Source organism: Zalophus californianus, chromosome 16 (assembly GCF_009762305.2).
Source record: "Zalophus californianus isolate mZalCal1 chromosome 16, mZalCal1.pri.v2, whole genome shotgun sequence".
Lineage (NCBI taxonomy): Eukaryota > Metazoa > Chordata > Mammalia > Carnivora > Otariidae > Zalophus > Zalophus californianus.
The window spans coordinates 17010600-17027702 of NC_045610.1; the positions used below are offsets into that span (position 1 = coordinate 17010600).

At 37.2% G+C, this 17103-nt stretch overlaps 1 protein-coding gene across 2 annotated transcripts in view; it reads right to left on the reverse strand.

The window, feature by feature from the left end:
• Positions 1-17103, reverse strand: part of EFCAB5 (EF-hand calcium binding domain 5) — a 184872-nt gene that overhangs the window by 85538 nt on the left and 82231 nt on the right. For both annotated transcript variants that reach the window (XM_027624634.1, XM_027624633.1), the window contains 2 exons: positions 15671-15719; positions 11650-11720 (listed from right to left, as the gene is read on the reverse strand). In XM_027624634.1, the coding sequence (XP_027480435.1) occupies positions 11650-11720; positions 15671-15719 (120 nt within the window). The remainder of the gene's footprint in view (positions 1-11649; positions 11721-15670; positions 15720-17103) is intronic.

The window sequence follows — 17103 nt, forward strand, 5'->3', positions numbered from 1 at the left end:
TCTGGGTTATTCTTATGTTCACTAAAGGTTGAGAACCATTGAAATAGATGATATGGGGCAACTGTTCTTAATTATTCCAGAATCCTAAGATCCTGTTGTTCAATCCTTAATATATAAATTAAGCTTTTGGGAATTGACCTCAAGACCATTTGAGTTTTCTGGTTGTGGAATCCTATTAAACCGAGGATTAGTTTTAACTGTTTCTCCAAGAGACACTTCAACATTCTGGATTTAGGGCCTATGGGTTTTCTGAATGAGTGTGTTCCATAAGTATGGGCTATATGACATAAAGACTACCGGTTGCCAACTAACTACAAATCAAATTCCAAAAAGAACAGTTACAGAAGTTTGTGGGTGTCTCTTGTAAAAACAGAGAAAGTGAAAACACGTGGCCTTTGTGTTTTCCTATCCTCCCACAGAATAAATCAATTAATATCCACCAATCCTGAAATGATTACTTAGATTAATTTAAGAATATAATGAATTTACGAATATCCTTCCATCTGATAGCTCTGTGAACTGCTAAACATTTGAATTGTACTTAATCAAGTTATCTTCATGTGCTGGGTCCCATTGTGATGAATTCTGGGCTCTTCCTTTCTGACTCGAAAACCAAAATGCTGAGAATGTAGTAAATGTCACACTTAACAGGTTGGTATTTACTGTTAAGTTCTACAGCTCTGGGCCATTGGGATTCACATTTATTTAGTTGTAGACATACTGGAGAGTTGATGAAGTGGGTGATATAAAAGCAATAGAAAGAAAAATATATTTGGAAATTAACTATTTTAGGCATTAACTTCCAAAATGTATTTGTAAGTCCTGGTAGTAAATAACACTTTCAGAAATGCCCAAAGACTATAGAATATTGGAATACACAGATTATACTGGCTATCTATCACTGAAGGAGTGGTGTGTTCATATAGCATTTGGGCAGAAAATTAGATTTCCAGTCTCAGGGAACTTTTAAAAATAATTAATGCTAATTATATACTCAACAAAGCAAAAATATACTTTAACTCTTTTAATTTTTAAAAATCAGAATCAACAAACAATGAATCATGGAACACTACACCAAAACAAATGATGTAATATATGGTGATTAACATAACAATAAAAAATTTAAAAAAAATAAAAATCAGAATCATTTGCTTAACAAATGAATTGAACAAAGGCCTTATTCAATATCCAATAATAATAAAAGTGACAGACAGAAGCACACGATTTTTCCCCTAGTGGTGAGGTAGCTTAGGCAATGTTCTGGCTTAGGTTGTGTCCCCCCACAAAGTTCATACGTTGAAGGCCTAACCCCTAGTACCCGAAAATGTGACTGTATTTTGGGATAGGATCTTTGTTTTTGTTTTTGTTTTTCAATTTTATTCATTTATTTGAGAGAGAGAGAGTGTACATGAGCAGGGGGGAGGGGCAGAGGAAGAAGCAGACTCCCCGCTAAGCAGGGAGCCTGACTTGGGGCTCAATCCCAGGATCCCGGGATTATGACTTGAGCTGAGGGCAGACGCTTAACTGACTGAGCCACCCAGGCGCCCCTGAGATAGGATCTTTAAAGAGGTAATTAAATTAAAATGAGATCATTAGGGTGGGTCATTAACTAATACGACCAGTGTCCTAATAAGAAGGGGAAATTTGGACACAGATATGTACAGAGGAAAGACCATGTGAAAGCATGGGGAAAAGATGACTACCTATAAGCCAAGAAGAGAGGTCCCTCAGAAGAAACCAACCCTGCCAATACCTTGTCTTGGACTTCTAGTCTCCACAGAGGTGAGAAATTAAATTCCTGATGTTTAAGTCACCCAGGGCTTTGTTATGGTAGCCCTACCTGACTGACACAAACAATAAGGAATTGATGATCAGTAAACTCCTTTATGTATTTCTTACGGTTGAAGACCACCTACAAAGACACATACCTTGGAGGATAGTTTACCATAGACCGTCCCCTTTCCTTGGTTTAAAATTCCCTCATTTCACCCCAAGGTTTCCTCAGGCAGTTTTCAGAGCATATTGCTGCTCCTACTTATACCTCCACTAAAGTCATCATTCTTCCTTCTTCTGTCCTTCCCTGCCCTAGCTCAAAGCACATGAAAAAACAAAATAAGCAGAAAACAGCAAAAATTACAAAATATAAATTACGAATAACAGAATAGAGAGCCACTCAGATATGTACCATTTTGGGGGAAATGCACAGCCTGGATTTAGCAGACTACATTACAGGAAAGACACAATCTTTGAGTAGTTTGATGAAGCCTCTCGATTTAAAATTTAAACGTTGAGCCACGTTAGTTTGAAGACCTCAGACTGACTGGTAAAAAATAACTGAGCATGAGAAGGTGACTATCTCAAAGCAGACTGGGAGCAAGAACGGACTATAAGTCCCAGAGAAGAGAATTCAGGCAGAGACATGGCCCTTATTTACTCCTGCACCAGTTCCTTAGTGTCACAGAATCCAAAGTTAATACCTGAATCCCAGTGAATAGTGTTTCTAGTTTTTGCATATAATTATTCTTTTTTATTATTATTTATTTGACAGAGAGAGACAGCACAGCAGAGGGCGAGGGGAGAAGCAGACTCCTGGCTGAGCAGGGAGCCTGATGCAGGACTCGATCCCAGGATCCTGGGATCATGACCTGAGCCAAGGCAGACACTTAACCGACTGAGCCACCCAGGCACCCCTGCATATAATTATTCTTAAACCCATTATATAATTCAGGTGCAGACCTCAGACCGCTTGAAGCCCAGGCCTGCTGAAGGACGCTCTTGGGAAACTGACCCTCATTTTACCCAGTCCCACAGTAAAGACGGTGTTAGATTTTTTTCACTTGCCCCTGGTGAGCAGGTAGATGTATGGCCTGAGTCTTCACAATGATCAGGTGGGAGATTAGATCAAAGCAAAGCAAACTCCTCAATGAGGGTGGCCAACTGCCTCGGTTGCCTGGGACTTCCCTAGTTTTAGCACTGAGAGTCCCCATGTTCTAAGAAACCTCTCAGGTCTGGGAAAACCAGGATGGTTTGAAAATCTAAACCGTTGATCCATGCCAATGGATCACAGGTCTAATTCCTGTGGAAAACTTTGGGGAACCTCTGTTTGGAAGCATGCTGTGTTGTATCCTGCTTTGTATAACAGATTGTCTCTGTAAATATTGAAATCATTTGCCATAAAAGAAACTTTACAACCTTTAACCGTGTGTGAGGCATCTTTCCATTACATGCCATTGGACAACCACACATGGGACAAATGGTATAGAGTTCTTATTCTATGGTATGCATTCATCCATTCTCAATCCACTTGTTGTATTTGTAGAATCACACAATAAAGAATATGTGTCTGTTATAGATAACTGGGAATGATGATGAACACAAATGACAATTTGAGTCAGGATTCTGGTGCCTAGAGTGAGCAGAACCGATAAGCAGGTCACACTCCCCTAGAGAAGAGTCCTTTAAAAAACTTCACTCTGGGGGTGCCTGGGTGGCTCAGTCAGTTAAGTGTCTGCCTTCAGCTCAGGTCATGATCCTGGGGTCCTGGGATCAAGCCCCGGTTCTGGCTCCCTGCTCTGCGGGAAGCCTGCTTCTCCCTCTCCCTTTGCCTGCCACTCTGCCTGCTTGTGCTCTCTCTCTCTCTCTCTCTCTCTGTCAAATAGATAAATAAAATCTTAAATAAATAAATAAATAAAGGCTTCACTCTGTTTGAGAAAACTATACTTTGTTATTACTTTGGAGGCAAGAGTTTGGGGAACTAACTTTGAAATTACACCAGGGGAGGAATATAACCCAGGCCAGACCCAGCTGATACTATCAATAGAAACAGAAGAATGTCAATATCTGGAGCCCCCAGAGGTAGGGTAAAAGGATCTGCTGTGATGAGAGATCAGCCTCCCTCAGTTCCTCACTCTGGAGTCTTTGGGAGTCCTCGTCGACCTCGAAGGGTAAAGGCCATCTTTACCTTTCACTCCCTGAACTCTTGCCATACTAAAAGTCTTGTATGTAGTTATCACTAATGGTTTAGAGATAAGAAAATTCCTTTCCCTGGTAGTGCATGGTGATGCCTTCTTCAGATAGCATTTCCCCCACAGAAATAGTCACTCGTATTAAGAATTCAATTTCAGGCTCATTCAAACCACAGACCTCAGGGGTACCTGGGTGGCTCAGTCAGTTAAGTGTCCAATTGTTGATCTCAGCTCAGGTCTTGATCTCAGGATTGTGAGTTCAAGCCCTGCATTGGGCTCCACGATGGACATGGAGCTTACTTTATTCATTTTTTAAAAGATTTTATTTATTTATGAGAGAGAGAGAGAGAGAGAGAGAGAGAGGCAGAAGCAGGCTCCCCGCCTCGGAGCAGGGAGCCCAATGTGGGACTCAATCCCAGGACTCTGGGATCAGGACCTGCTCTGAAGGCAGACGCTTAACTGACTGAGCCACCCAGGTGCCCTGGAGCTTACTTTAAAAAAATAAAAAAAACCACAGACCCCAGTGACTATATAAACTATTGCTTCTATTTGGAAAATGGGTTTCAAGTTCCAAACAATCTACAGAGGTTTTTTTTGAGAGGGGCATATAGCCATTTGTGGGACTGTCATTTGAAAAATTATGGGCATTTTAACAACTCCAAGTAACTTTTGCTTTGAGATGTACCAAGAAAAACTTAGAGACCCTTACCCCTCAGACTTCTCTGGAAGCAAATTATTAGAAAATTCCTTATGAAAACAAATGGAATTTGTAGAACTCAAAAAGTCCCGGAAATTAAAAAAAATTTCCTATCTAAAAAAGTTAACTAAGTTCTCTGTAACCACAGTAATGGTGGTTTTCTTCTGTTGATAAACAAATCAACTAATCAGATAGTGAATTGAAAGGGTGGATCCTCTGTAAGGTCGAAATCTGGAAACTTCAGGAAGGATAAACCTATCAGCACCTGCTTACTTCTGGCCTGAACACAGTAATGGGAACCCAGTGAAATCTAAGACTTAAGACTTCAGTTCCTTTTCAAACTTGCATACAATATCTACATAGAAAACTCAACACCACTGTTAAAATGACACAAATGGGGGTGCCTTGGGTGGCTCAGTTGTTTAAGCGTCTGCCTTCAGCTCAGGTCATGATCTCAGGGTCCTGGGATTGAGCCCCACATCGGGCTCCCTGCTCAGTGGCGAGGCTGCTTTTCCCTCTCTCTCTGTGATCTCTCTCACTCTCACTCTCTTTCAAATAAATAAATAAAAATCTTTAGAAAAATAAAATAAAATGACACAAATGCTAAGTTTTGCCTCCTGGAATGAGTTGTCTTTTGGAAACTAGAGTGTTCTGAGAATTTAAAACAAGCTTGACACTCTTCCAAACATATTTCTTTTGTGTCTAAATAAATTACAAAACAAAAATCCCAAATAAACCAGTACATTCTACATCCTAAATTATTCCTATCAATATATAAATGTTTTAAAGGTTCCTTTCAAAGTAAGGAGCTACAGGTATGGCAGGTGGAAGAAATTTAAACCTTGTAACCACCAGATGAGTTTCCCACATGAAACCTGCCCCACTGAAGTCTCATTTTTCTTTTACTCTGCCTCCCCTGGCAGTAATGAATATAATAATGGGAATGTTTTGTACCTGTTTGTTGCTTTGTAATTGTCTTGTTGTGGTGTGTGTCCTTAATTTGCTTATATTTTGACCCTTCTGTTCCCTGGATCCTACTCTGGGTTTCATCCAGCATGTGTATGCCTGCATGTTCGTACACACACACACACACACACACACACACACACACACCACACACTCACCACACACTCACACACACACACACACACACACACACCTGCATATACTCACAGGCACACTCCCATACAAACAGTGCATTATTTGGTCCTTGATGGTAAAAAATACAACTTCTAATTTTGGACATCTCTCCTACCAGAGGGTTAAATGATATTCAGTATTCAGTATATACTTAGTAACTAAGAGACTAGACATAAAAATTCTTCTATACTATATTATAAAGAATATAAAATATTCTTCTAAAAATAGTTATTTTCGGTCTTCATTTACTAGGATAAAACAGATGAAAAGTGAGAGAAGTTATACTCCACAAAAAGATAGTCTGCTTCTCCCTCTCCCACTCCTCCTGCTTGTGTTCCCTCTCTCACTGTCTCTCTCTCTCTCTCTGTCAAATAAGTAAAATAAAATCTTAAAAAAACAAACAAACAAGTGTTCCAAACACTACTTCTATGTCATATGTTATGGTCAAAGATTTGTTGATCAGATAATTAAATACTTTCAATCAATATTTCTATGCAAGAAATATTTCCTTGGTTTCTGTTGATGTTACAGCTCTTCTCTATAATGAAAATACCTGAATATGGGTTGTTTACGTTTCAGGAAGTGATGTTGGGAAATGTCAGGAAAACTAGTATTAATAGCTCAAACCACCCATTAAAACAAAATAGTGTGTGTACACACACACACACACACACACACACACAAAGGTATTATGTAGAATGCTAATGAATTTGTATCAAGTATCATTGGATATACATGACCCTTACCCATTTCCTCATTTTAATTGTGTGGATATACATACACACACATATGTACACATATCATATATGGATATATATGTATTTGTGTAGGATTTGTGTGTATGAATACATGTACGTGTGTATATGTATATATTTGTTGAATTAATTAAAACAAATGAAGGGAGAAGAAAAGTAAAGCTGACATCAGACTTCACAACATTCAATACCAGACAACAATTAAGCAATATGTATATATAGTTTTGAGGTGAAAAGAAAAGAAAATGTGACATAATTACACTATACCCATCCACGGTATAATTTTAGAGGCAATACACAGACATTTTCAACACAAAAGAACTCAGAAAATATAATACCCATGTGACCTTCCTGAAAAAAAAAAAAACTACTTCGTAATAAATTCAGCCGATTAAGAAATGAATCAAAATAAGTAACTCAGGAATAGCAAAGCCATTGTAAAAGACAGGAAGTGCTTTTTATTTTGGTGTAGTCCTAATAGTTTAATTTTGCTTGAGGAGACATATCTAGAAAAATGTTTCTACAGCCAATGTCAGAGAAATTACTGCTTATGTTTTCCTTCACAAGACTTATGGTTCAGGTCCCACCTTTAGGTCTTTAATCCATTTTGAGTTTATTTTGTGTATGCTGTAAGAAAGTGTAGCTGTCTAGTTTCTCCAATACCATTTGTTAAAGAGTCCATGTTTTCCCCATTGTATATTCTTGCCTCCTTTATCAAAGATTAATTGACCATACAATTGTGGGTGTATTTCTGGACTCTCCATACTGTCCTATTGATCTATATATCTATTTTTGTGCCAGTACCCTACTGTTTTGATTACTACAGCTTTGAGTATACCCTGAAACCTGGAATTGTGATACCTACAGCTTTGTTCTTCTTTCTCAAAATTGCTTTGGCTATTTGGGGTCTTTCCTGGTTCCATACAAATTTTTGGATTATTTGTTCTAGCTTTTACATAGTGAAGAAAACCATCAACAAAACAAAAAGGCAACCTACTGAATGGGAGAAGATATTTGCAAATGATATATCCAATAAGGAGTTAATACCCAAAATATATAAAGAACTTATATAACTCAATACCAAAAAATAATCCAACTAAAAAACAGGTGGAACACCAGAACATTTTTCCAAAGAAAACATACAGATGGCCAACAGACACATGAAAAGATACTCAATGTCACTAATCATCAGGGAAATTCAAATTAAAACCAGAATGAGATGTCACCTCACACCTGTCAGAATGGCTAAAACCAAAAATACAAGAAATAACAAATGTTATTTGTTGTATAAGATATAAGATAAGATACTTGTATAAGATACAGAGAAAAAGGAACCACCGTGCACTGCTGGTGGTGGGAATGTAAATTGGTACAGCCATTGTGGAAACCAGTATGAAGGTTCCTTAAAAGATAAAAAATAGAATTACCATATGATCCAGTAATTTCACTACTGGGTATTTACCCAAAGAAAATGAAAATACTAACTTGAAAAGATAAATGCACCCCTATGTTTATTGCAGTACTATTCACAATGCCCAAGATAAGGAAGCAACCAAGGTGTCCATCAGTAGATGAATGGATAAAGAAGGTGTGGTATACACACACACACACACACACAGGAATATTATTCAGCCATAAAAAAGAAAGAATCTTGCCATTTGCAATAACATGGATGGACCTAGAGAATATAATGCTAAGTGAAATAAGTCATTTAAAGACAAATATCATATGATTTCACTTCTACGTAGAATTTGAGAAACAAAACAAATGACCAAAGAAAAAGGAAACCAAAAAAAACCCAGACTCTTAAATACAGAGGACAAACTGGTAGTTGCCAGAAGGGAGGTGGGTGAGGGGGATGGGTGAAATAAAGGGGATTAAGAGTACACTTATCTTGATGAGCACTGAGCAAAGTATAGAATTGTTGAATTATTTTATTGTATACCTGAAACTAATATAACATTGTATAATTATACTTCAATTAAAAAAAAGGGTGGGGCACCTGGGTAGCTCAGTTCTTTAAGTGTCCAACTCTTGATTTTGGCTCAGGTCATGATCTCAGGGTCACGGGATGGAGCCCTGCCTCTGGCTCTGCTCTCAGTGTGCAGAGTCTGCTTGTCCCTCTCCTTCTGCTCCTCCCCCCGCTCTCTCCCTCTCTCTCTCAAATAAATAAAAATCTTAAAAAAATAAAAATAATTTAATTTTTAAAAGATTTTTTAAAAAGATTTTATTTATTTATTTGTCAGAGAGAGACAGAGAGCGTGCACAAGCAGGGGGAGAGGCAGAGGGAGAAGCAGCTTCCTACTGAGCAAGGAGCCGAATGCAGGACTCGATCCCAGGACCCTGGGATCATGATCTGAGCTGAAGGCAAATGCTTAACCAACTGAGCTACCCAGACATCCCCCCCAAAATAAAAATAATTTTAAAAAAAGAACAGCAACTGTACCTCAAATCCATTTAAAGATTAGTCCAAGATTAATCAATTATGGGAATTGTAATTACAGAAAAGAAAGTGAATAGTGTAAATCTGCATAAAATAAAAATTATAAATAATTAAAGTTGGGAAATATAACAAGGAAAAAAATAAGATGAGGAAATACTAAATACCTTCATCTTTTATAGTAGGATGTCAGTTTTTATTTCTATGATTGAAAAATGTGATCAAAAAATACTGAATGGAGAAGCACCTGAGTGACTCAGTCGGTTAAGCGTCTGACTTTTTTTTTTTAAGATTTTATTTATTTATTTGACAGAGAGAGAAAGACAGCAAGAGCAGGAACACAAGCAGGGGGAGTGGGAGAGGGAGAAGCAGGCTTCTGGCCGAGCAGGGAGCCCGATGCAGGGCTCGATCCCAGGACCCTGAGATCATGACCTGAGCTGAAGGCTGACGCTCAACAACTGAGACAACCAGGTGCCCCTAAGCATCTGACTCTTGATTTCACCTCAGGTCATGATCTCAGGGTTGTGAGATCAAGCCCCGTATCAGGCTTCACACTGGGCATGGAGCCTGCTTAAGATTCTCTCTCCCTCTCGCTCTGCCTCTACCCCACACCCCCACTCTAAAAAAAAATAATGAATGGACTTTAATAATAATAATAATAATGAATCTTCATCATAGGGTCTTAGAGTGATTTTAGAATGATTTTTGTGAAGTTAGGTTCAATTTTAATAATTCTATTATTTTTTATTTCAGATTCTTTTTTCTGTTGGAATCAAGTACAAATATTTTTTATTTTAATTAATAAAATTTTATAGCAGAATTTATGATCATCTACATTGCTATATACCCATCTATCTATCAAGACAGTATATAAAACTAGGGTTTTTTATTAAAAGTTTTTATTTATTTATTAAAACTGTTTTACATAATGTTTACCTAAGGGTGACAATGGTTATTTCTGGGTAAGAAATTTTTGGTGATTTTATTTTATTTATTCATTTATTTATTTTAAAGATTTATTCATTTTCAGAGAAGGAGGATGGGCAGAAGGAGAGAGGAGAATCTCAAGCAGACTCCCCACAGAGCGTGTAGCCCAAGTGTCCCATTACATGATTCTTAATATTGAAATCTGCTGTTTTGTTTGTTTGATTGCTTATTTTCATTATTTGATATTCTTTTAACAATTACCTTAATTTCATCTTTTTTGTCACTTTATATTAGGTGCTTTGCTTATAAAGTGCATATAGCATGTTTTTTTCCAATTATCAAAATCCACCAATCATAAAGTAGAAGAGTATGGATTTAAGAAATTTTAAAGTTACATAGGAAACATTTAACCTTACTAGTAATCAAAAAGATGAAAGTTAAAAAACAGAATGCATTCAAATTGCAGAGGTTTCTTTTTTTTAAAGATTTTATTCATTTGAGAGAGAGAGAGAGAGCAAGAAAGGGAGAGAGAGAGAGAGAGAGAGGGCAGGGAGGAACAGAAGGGGAGGGAGAGGGAGAAATAATCTGAAGCAGACTCCATCTGCATTGAGTGCAAGGCCCAAAGTGGCACTGGATCCCACAACCAGCAGATCACGACCTGAGCTGAAACCAAGAGTCCGAAGCTCAACTGACTGAGCCACCCAGGTGCCCTGGTTTCTTATATTCGATCATGCCCAATGTTGGTGAGAATAGGGTGCTTTGAAAGCTCTCATACATTGATTAGGGGAGAATAAAACAATACAATTAAAAGCATAATTAGATAATAGATACCTTTGGCCATTAGTTTGGCCCCATGACTAATGGATGCCAAGTAGACAAATACAGAATCTAAGAAAACACAGAATATAACAGACAGGATTGCCAAATTTTTATCTCTATGATAGTGATTTTAAGGATTCCAGAATCCTTCACACAGAACTTTGAAATTGCATATAGTACATGGCCATCACCTACAACTGAGCAAAGGTGTAGGAGAGAAGGGAAAAGTTACCTTGACTCTGGGACCCAGAGTTAAAGAAGGGAAATTAGAGGAAAGACATGAACAAATATAAAAGCAACCTATAAAAGACTTATGACTCTGGTACCATTAAATTGCTCCTTTTACTTATCCTAATACAATCCCAAGACAAAAGTAATCCCATACTTTCTCAGATGAAATACTATGTAGACTTTGAAACCAAACTGCCTGAGTACAAATTTGTCCAGCTTCACTAATTATGAGACCTTGTGCAAGTTACTTAACCATTTTGCACCTAAAGTGTCTTCATCTATAAAAGCAGGAATAAGGATTGCTGAGAGCGTTACCTGAGTTAATAGATGGATAGCTTAGGACAATGCCTGGCCTATAAGAAATGTTTTATAACTTTTAGATTTCTTTATCTAAAATGCAGTGGAAAAAGAAGCTGGTTTTTCTTGATCTTAACTGAAGGTGTGAGTGGAAGTTTTTCTCACTTTCACATCATGAGTACCACTAACTGAAAGAAACTGTAAAATTCCTTTGATTATAAGATGTACCCTAACTTCAGAGAAGTTAAAATGAAATAAAATAATATTTATCTTAGAATAGAAATAAGTTAGTATGCTTTAATTTAATTCTAAGTTAATGTGTGCGTGACATCCATGCAAAATAATTTGATTCAAATAATAAATAATGTAACTTCTTACCTCTGTAAATTCCATTTTGTTCAATCTTGGTTCCATTGAGTCAGCAATATCCAATTGTTTGCAACATGCTTCTAATTATGGAATAAAAGGTATTTGCTAGTTTGGTTGTAATACATTCATATTTCATATTCATTTTATAGCACTTTTGAAGAACATAAAATTATTTCTTAATTAATATCTATCTTAATATCCATCAATATTTACAATAAAGCAAATGACATATAGTTGGGTAACATTCCAATTACTACAAAATTATTGCTTTTCCTCGCTTTTATTTAACCAAGCAACCCAAACACTGAAATAAATGTGTCTACATTTTTAACGACCAGCCTGAGATAAAGCAAAAACAAATATGCACATCAATAGTATAAAAAAGACTATGAAAACAACTGTGTTGGTTTATGCTAGCATTTGCAGAAGCAGGTCCTAAAACACAACACTTCTACAAACCTTCTTTTTAAATATTTTGTTTTTAATGTTTCTTAAATTAAATAAATAATATACAAATATGTTCTTTTAGTAAAAGATTCAAATAGTACAAAAACAGAAGCAGCAAAACTTGAATATCTCCCTTTTCCCCTGACCCCACCAGCATTCTCACTCTCCCTTCCCCCGCCCGCCCGGGAAGGAACCACCATCAACCGTTTGTTGCCACCCTTCCAGCAACCTTTCTAGGTATTTTTGTTTATAACATACATTTTTTAAAGATTTTATTTATTTATTTGACAGAGAGAGAGACACACACAGCAAGAGAGAGAACACAAGCATGGGGAATGGGACAGGGAGAAGCAGGCTTCCTGTGGAGCAGAGAGCATGATGTGGGTCTTGATCCCAGGACTCTGGGATCATAAACTGAGCCGAAGGCAGACGCTTAACGACAGCTTTTGTTTTTCTACACACACATATGATCATATTGATCTGCAACTTCCTTTTTTCACTTCATCACTCACCTTTTCATATAGGACGTGGAGCTCAGGGGGAAGGTTTGGGATGGGAATATAGATATAAAAATGAGTCATCAGCTCGAGTCATGGGTTTATTTATTTATTTATTTTTAAGATTTTATTTATTTTTTCGACAGAGAGAGACACAGCAAGACAAGGAACACAAGCACCAGGGGTGGGAGAGGGAGACGCAGGCTTCCCGCCAAGCTGGGAGCCCGATGCGGGGGCTCCATGCGGGGCTCGATCCCAGGACCCTGGGATCATGACCTGAGCCGAAGGCAGAGGCTTAACAACTGAGCCACCCAGGCGCCCCAAGTCATGGGTTTAAATAATAACCTGGGTAGTGTGTATAATGTGTAAAATGATAATAAAGCCAAAAAGAAAACTCTGAAAACAACATTTAAGGTACAAATAAGAACCAAGAAACAGAATGCTAAGAGGTGATCGGTGATAGATGAAAAATCAAGAAAGAAAGATATCACAAAAGCCAAGAAGGAAAGAGTTTCATGAATAAGAGTGATCACTAATGGTAAATATGGCAGTTAGTTCGAATAAAGATTTTTTTAAACCTCCTTTTGATATGACAATTATGTAATCTTTATTGACCATAACAAAAAACAAACACAAACTGTGTAAAAGTTCATGAGGAAAGCACTGGATTCCTCTCTTACTTCTAACTCCAAATCCTCCTGCCCATTAATGGGCTGGTACATATAAGATTCTTTAGTCACTCTTGATTTTTGTAACTGCTTTTTATGAGATATCAGTTACTGTCATAAGAAGATCGTATAAACTTTAGTATAAACTTAGGCATTAGATGCTGTTATCCTCATCCCAAACCTCCCCCCAAGCTCTGGAAGATTAGGCAAGCCACACTGGTTTCTAATGGTAATAGCTGTTATTAAGTGTATGTGTCTGTCCCCTGACCGGACTTTGAGGAACTTAAGGAGAGAAAAGATGCCTTAGCCCTCTTCCCATCCTCTACTCCATCACAGAATCTGGAACTAGGTGAGGGCTTAATAAATATTGAATGAATCAATGAATGATACAGGAAATCTGAGGTAGTATAGGAGGTGAGAGGACAAAAAAATCAGTCAACTAGACGGTCTGGAATTTCTCTAATTTTACCACAATCTCAAATAGAGCTCTCTTCACTCACTCCTTCTGTACCTTCACCAAAAAGTAAATAAATAAAAGAAGTTATCTCAAAGATTTTCTGAAAGGGGAGGTTGTACTAACCACGAAGAATTCTAGATTTTGGATAGGCTGTGAACATGTGGGAGAAAGGGTTGTCAGCAAGGCCCAAATCATGTTTGGGGACGAGTGATCAGGAAGATGGGAAGCATATTTTATTTTTTAAAGTGAGAATAGATTTCAATCTATTGTTATCAATGTAATAGTGGTCAAAAACCAATTGAAATAAATCATTTGGATGTAAATTATGTATACCTAAGGAACTAAACTCCAGTGCTTTATTCTACAAGTCAGAATTTTATTTTAAGTTTATTTTTTTTTAGTAACCTCGACACCCAACGTGGGGCTCCAACTCACAATGTCAAGATCAAGAGTGGCATGCTCTTCCAACTGAGCCAGCCAGATGCCCCTACAAGTCAGAATTTTTTGCTTGATCTCATATGAGGAAACAATTATGAAAATGAAAGCATCAAAATCTGTGGTTCTCTATAGTTGTAGTACTGTTTCCCTCTACCCCCAGTGAGCATGGTGGAAATTTGTAGTTTGAGTTTTTGTTGGTACAGTGATGGGGAGTAGGGGTAGGGTCAGAAATCCTGCAATTCTTGAGGCACATGGGTGGCTCAGTTTGTTGAGCAGATGACTTGATTTTGCTCAGGTGATCTCGGGCTCCTAGGATGGAGCCCTACGCTCAGCGGGAAGTCTGCTTGAGGATTCTCTCCTTCTTCCTCTGGCCCTCCCCCTGCTCTTGTTCTCTCTCTCTCTCTCTCTCTCTCAAATAAATAGATATTCAAATAGGGGGAAAATCTGCTTAGAATAAATTTTAGTCTAGAAATTATTTTACATATAAACACAGTATATTTTTTATTGTTAAATTTTCCAAGACTGTAACTACTATGAAAATTTGAGAGTGGATTGTACTTTGCTTCCTTCTGAAACTTTACCAAGAGTTGTCCACCATTTCAGAAAATTATTTAATGGGAGATAATGTCACAATTTGTGTCTGAACTCCAATACAGCACAACTGCATCATTCTGCATTTGTAGCTCTCCTCTTTATGGGGATTCTATGTGTATATACAAATCATTCATTTTGCCCTTACTTCAAAATGTTAAAAAAAAAAAGAAGAGGATAGCAGGAGGGGAAGAATGAAGGGGGGAAATCGGAGGGGGAGACGAACCATGAGAGACGATGGACTCTGAGAAACAAACTGAGGGTTCTGGGGGGGGTGGGAGGACGGGTTAGCCTGGTGATGGGTATTAAAGAGGGCATGTTCTGCATGGAACACTGGGTGTTATACACAAACAAGGAATCATGGAACACTACATCGAAAACTAATGATGTAATGTATGGTGATTAACATAACAATAAAAAATTTTAAAAAATGGTCGATTGGATATAATTTTACTTTTCTTATGTCTAAACATTCATTATAAGTACAAATGTCTGATACATTATGTCTTCTAGTGAAGTTATAGCCAAACATTTATATATTGAAATACAGTCCATATAATTTTCTTAGGTCTTTTCTTGTATTTTTCCTTTATATCACAGTTAGGACATAATACCTTTCTTTTTTAAATTCTGTGTATGTAAGTAAGTAATGATTTTCTAGGAACTTGATGGGATGATAAAGGGATAGTACAGAGTATTTACAATAAAATGGAGCACTCGACTAAAAGGATCAAAAATCACTGATTGCTTTTCTGTTTTTCTACATTCTCCATCTGGAAAGGGCAAAAGAACCAAAGTACATGTATAAGAACTTTGAATAACATATATCTCAATATTGACTCTTCATCTTAATCCAGCATCTGTCCCCTCACCCCCCTCCACCCTTACAAAAGAGGGAAAAATAGAAATACTACAGGAATAGGCAGGTTTACCAAGGTGGAAATCTGGATTTTGAAAAAATTCATGAAGAACATTCTGAATCTGCAAATCAAAGAAAATAGACCATGCATTACATCTCAATTGCCATATATTTAGTGTTTTAGACTAAAAGCCGTCTAGAGTTTTTCTTTTTAAATCTTGAGTAATCCTTCTAAACCAGGGACTGAAATTATTAATAATTAACATTTAGTTCATAGACTACTTCAAGGTATATCAAATGTTTTTTCATATATATCCTCAATGATTCCCATCGAGAACATTCTGTGTGAGAAGTAGGATGCTGAGAGTGATCCTATTTTGTCCTCTCCAAGGACATTTCTAGCAAACCTTCAGACACTGGGCATCTTTGGCAACCAGTTTGGCAATCCAAAGAATCCTCTATAATTCCTTGTCCTTCAATTACTAAAAAACAAAATTTCTGAGTTCTTCTTGGTCCATTTTTAAAAAATAGATTTGAGGGACCTCTGGCTAGCTCAGTTGGTAGAACTTGTGACTCTTGATCTCCAACGTGAGTGCAAGCCCCACACTGGGCATAGAGCTTACTTTAAAAAAAGATAGACTTGATTTTTTAGAACAGTTTTAGGTTCACAGAAAAACTGAGCAGAAAGTACAGAGAGTTTCCATATACTCCCTGTCCTCCCCACCACATACACGGCTTCCCCACTATCAACATTCCCTACCACAGTGGTACATTTGTTACAATCAATGAACCTCCATGAAACATCATCACCCAAAGTCTATAGTTTACACTGGAAGCACTCTTGATGTTGTACATTTTATGGGTTTTGGCAAATGTATCATGACATGTATCCATCATTATTGTATTATACAGAATTGTTTCATCACACTAAAAATCCTCTGTGCTCTGCCTATTCATCCCTCCTTCTGTCTTCACTCTGAGAAACCCTGATCTTTTTACTGTCTCCATAATTTTTTCCAGAATGTCATGAAGTTGGAATCATACAGTATGTAGCTTTTTCAGATTGGCCCCTTTCACTTAATAATATACATTTAAAGTTCTTCCATGTCTTTTCATGGCTTGAAAGCTCATTTATTTTTATTTTTATTTTATTATTATTTTTAAGCTCATTTCTTTTTAGTGCTGAATAATATTCCATTGTTTAGATGTACCACACTTCATTTATACATTCAACCACTGAGGGAAATTTTGGTTGTTTCCAAGTTTTGGCAATTATGAATAAAGCTGCTATAAACATCCACATGCAGATTTTTGTGTGGACATAAGTTTCCAACTCCTTTGGGTAAATACCAATAAGCATGATAGCTGAATCATATAGTAAGAGTATGTTTGGTTTTATAAGAAACTGCAAACTGTCTTCCAAAGTGGTTGTACCATTTTGCATTATCACCAACAATTTCCACCAGTTGCTGTGTATCTCTGTCAGCATTTGGTGTTATCAAGGTT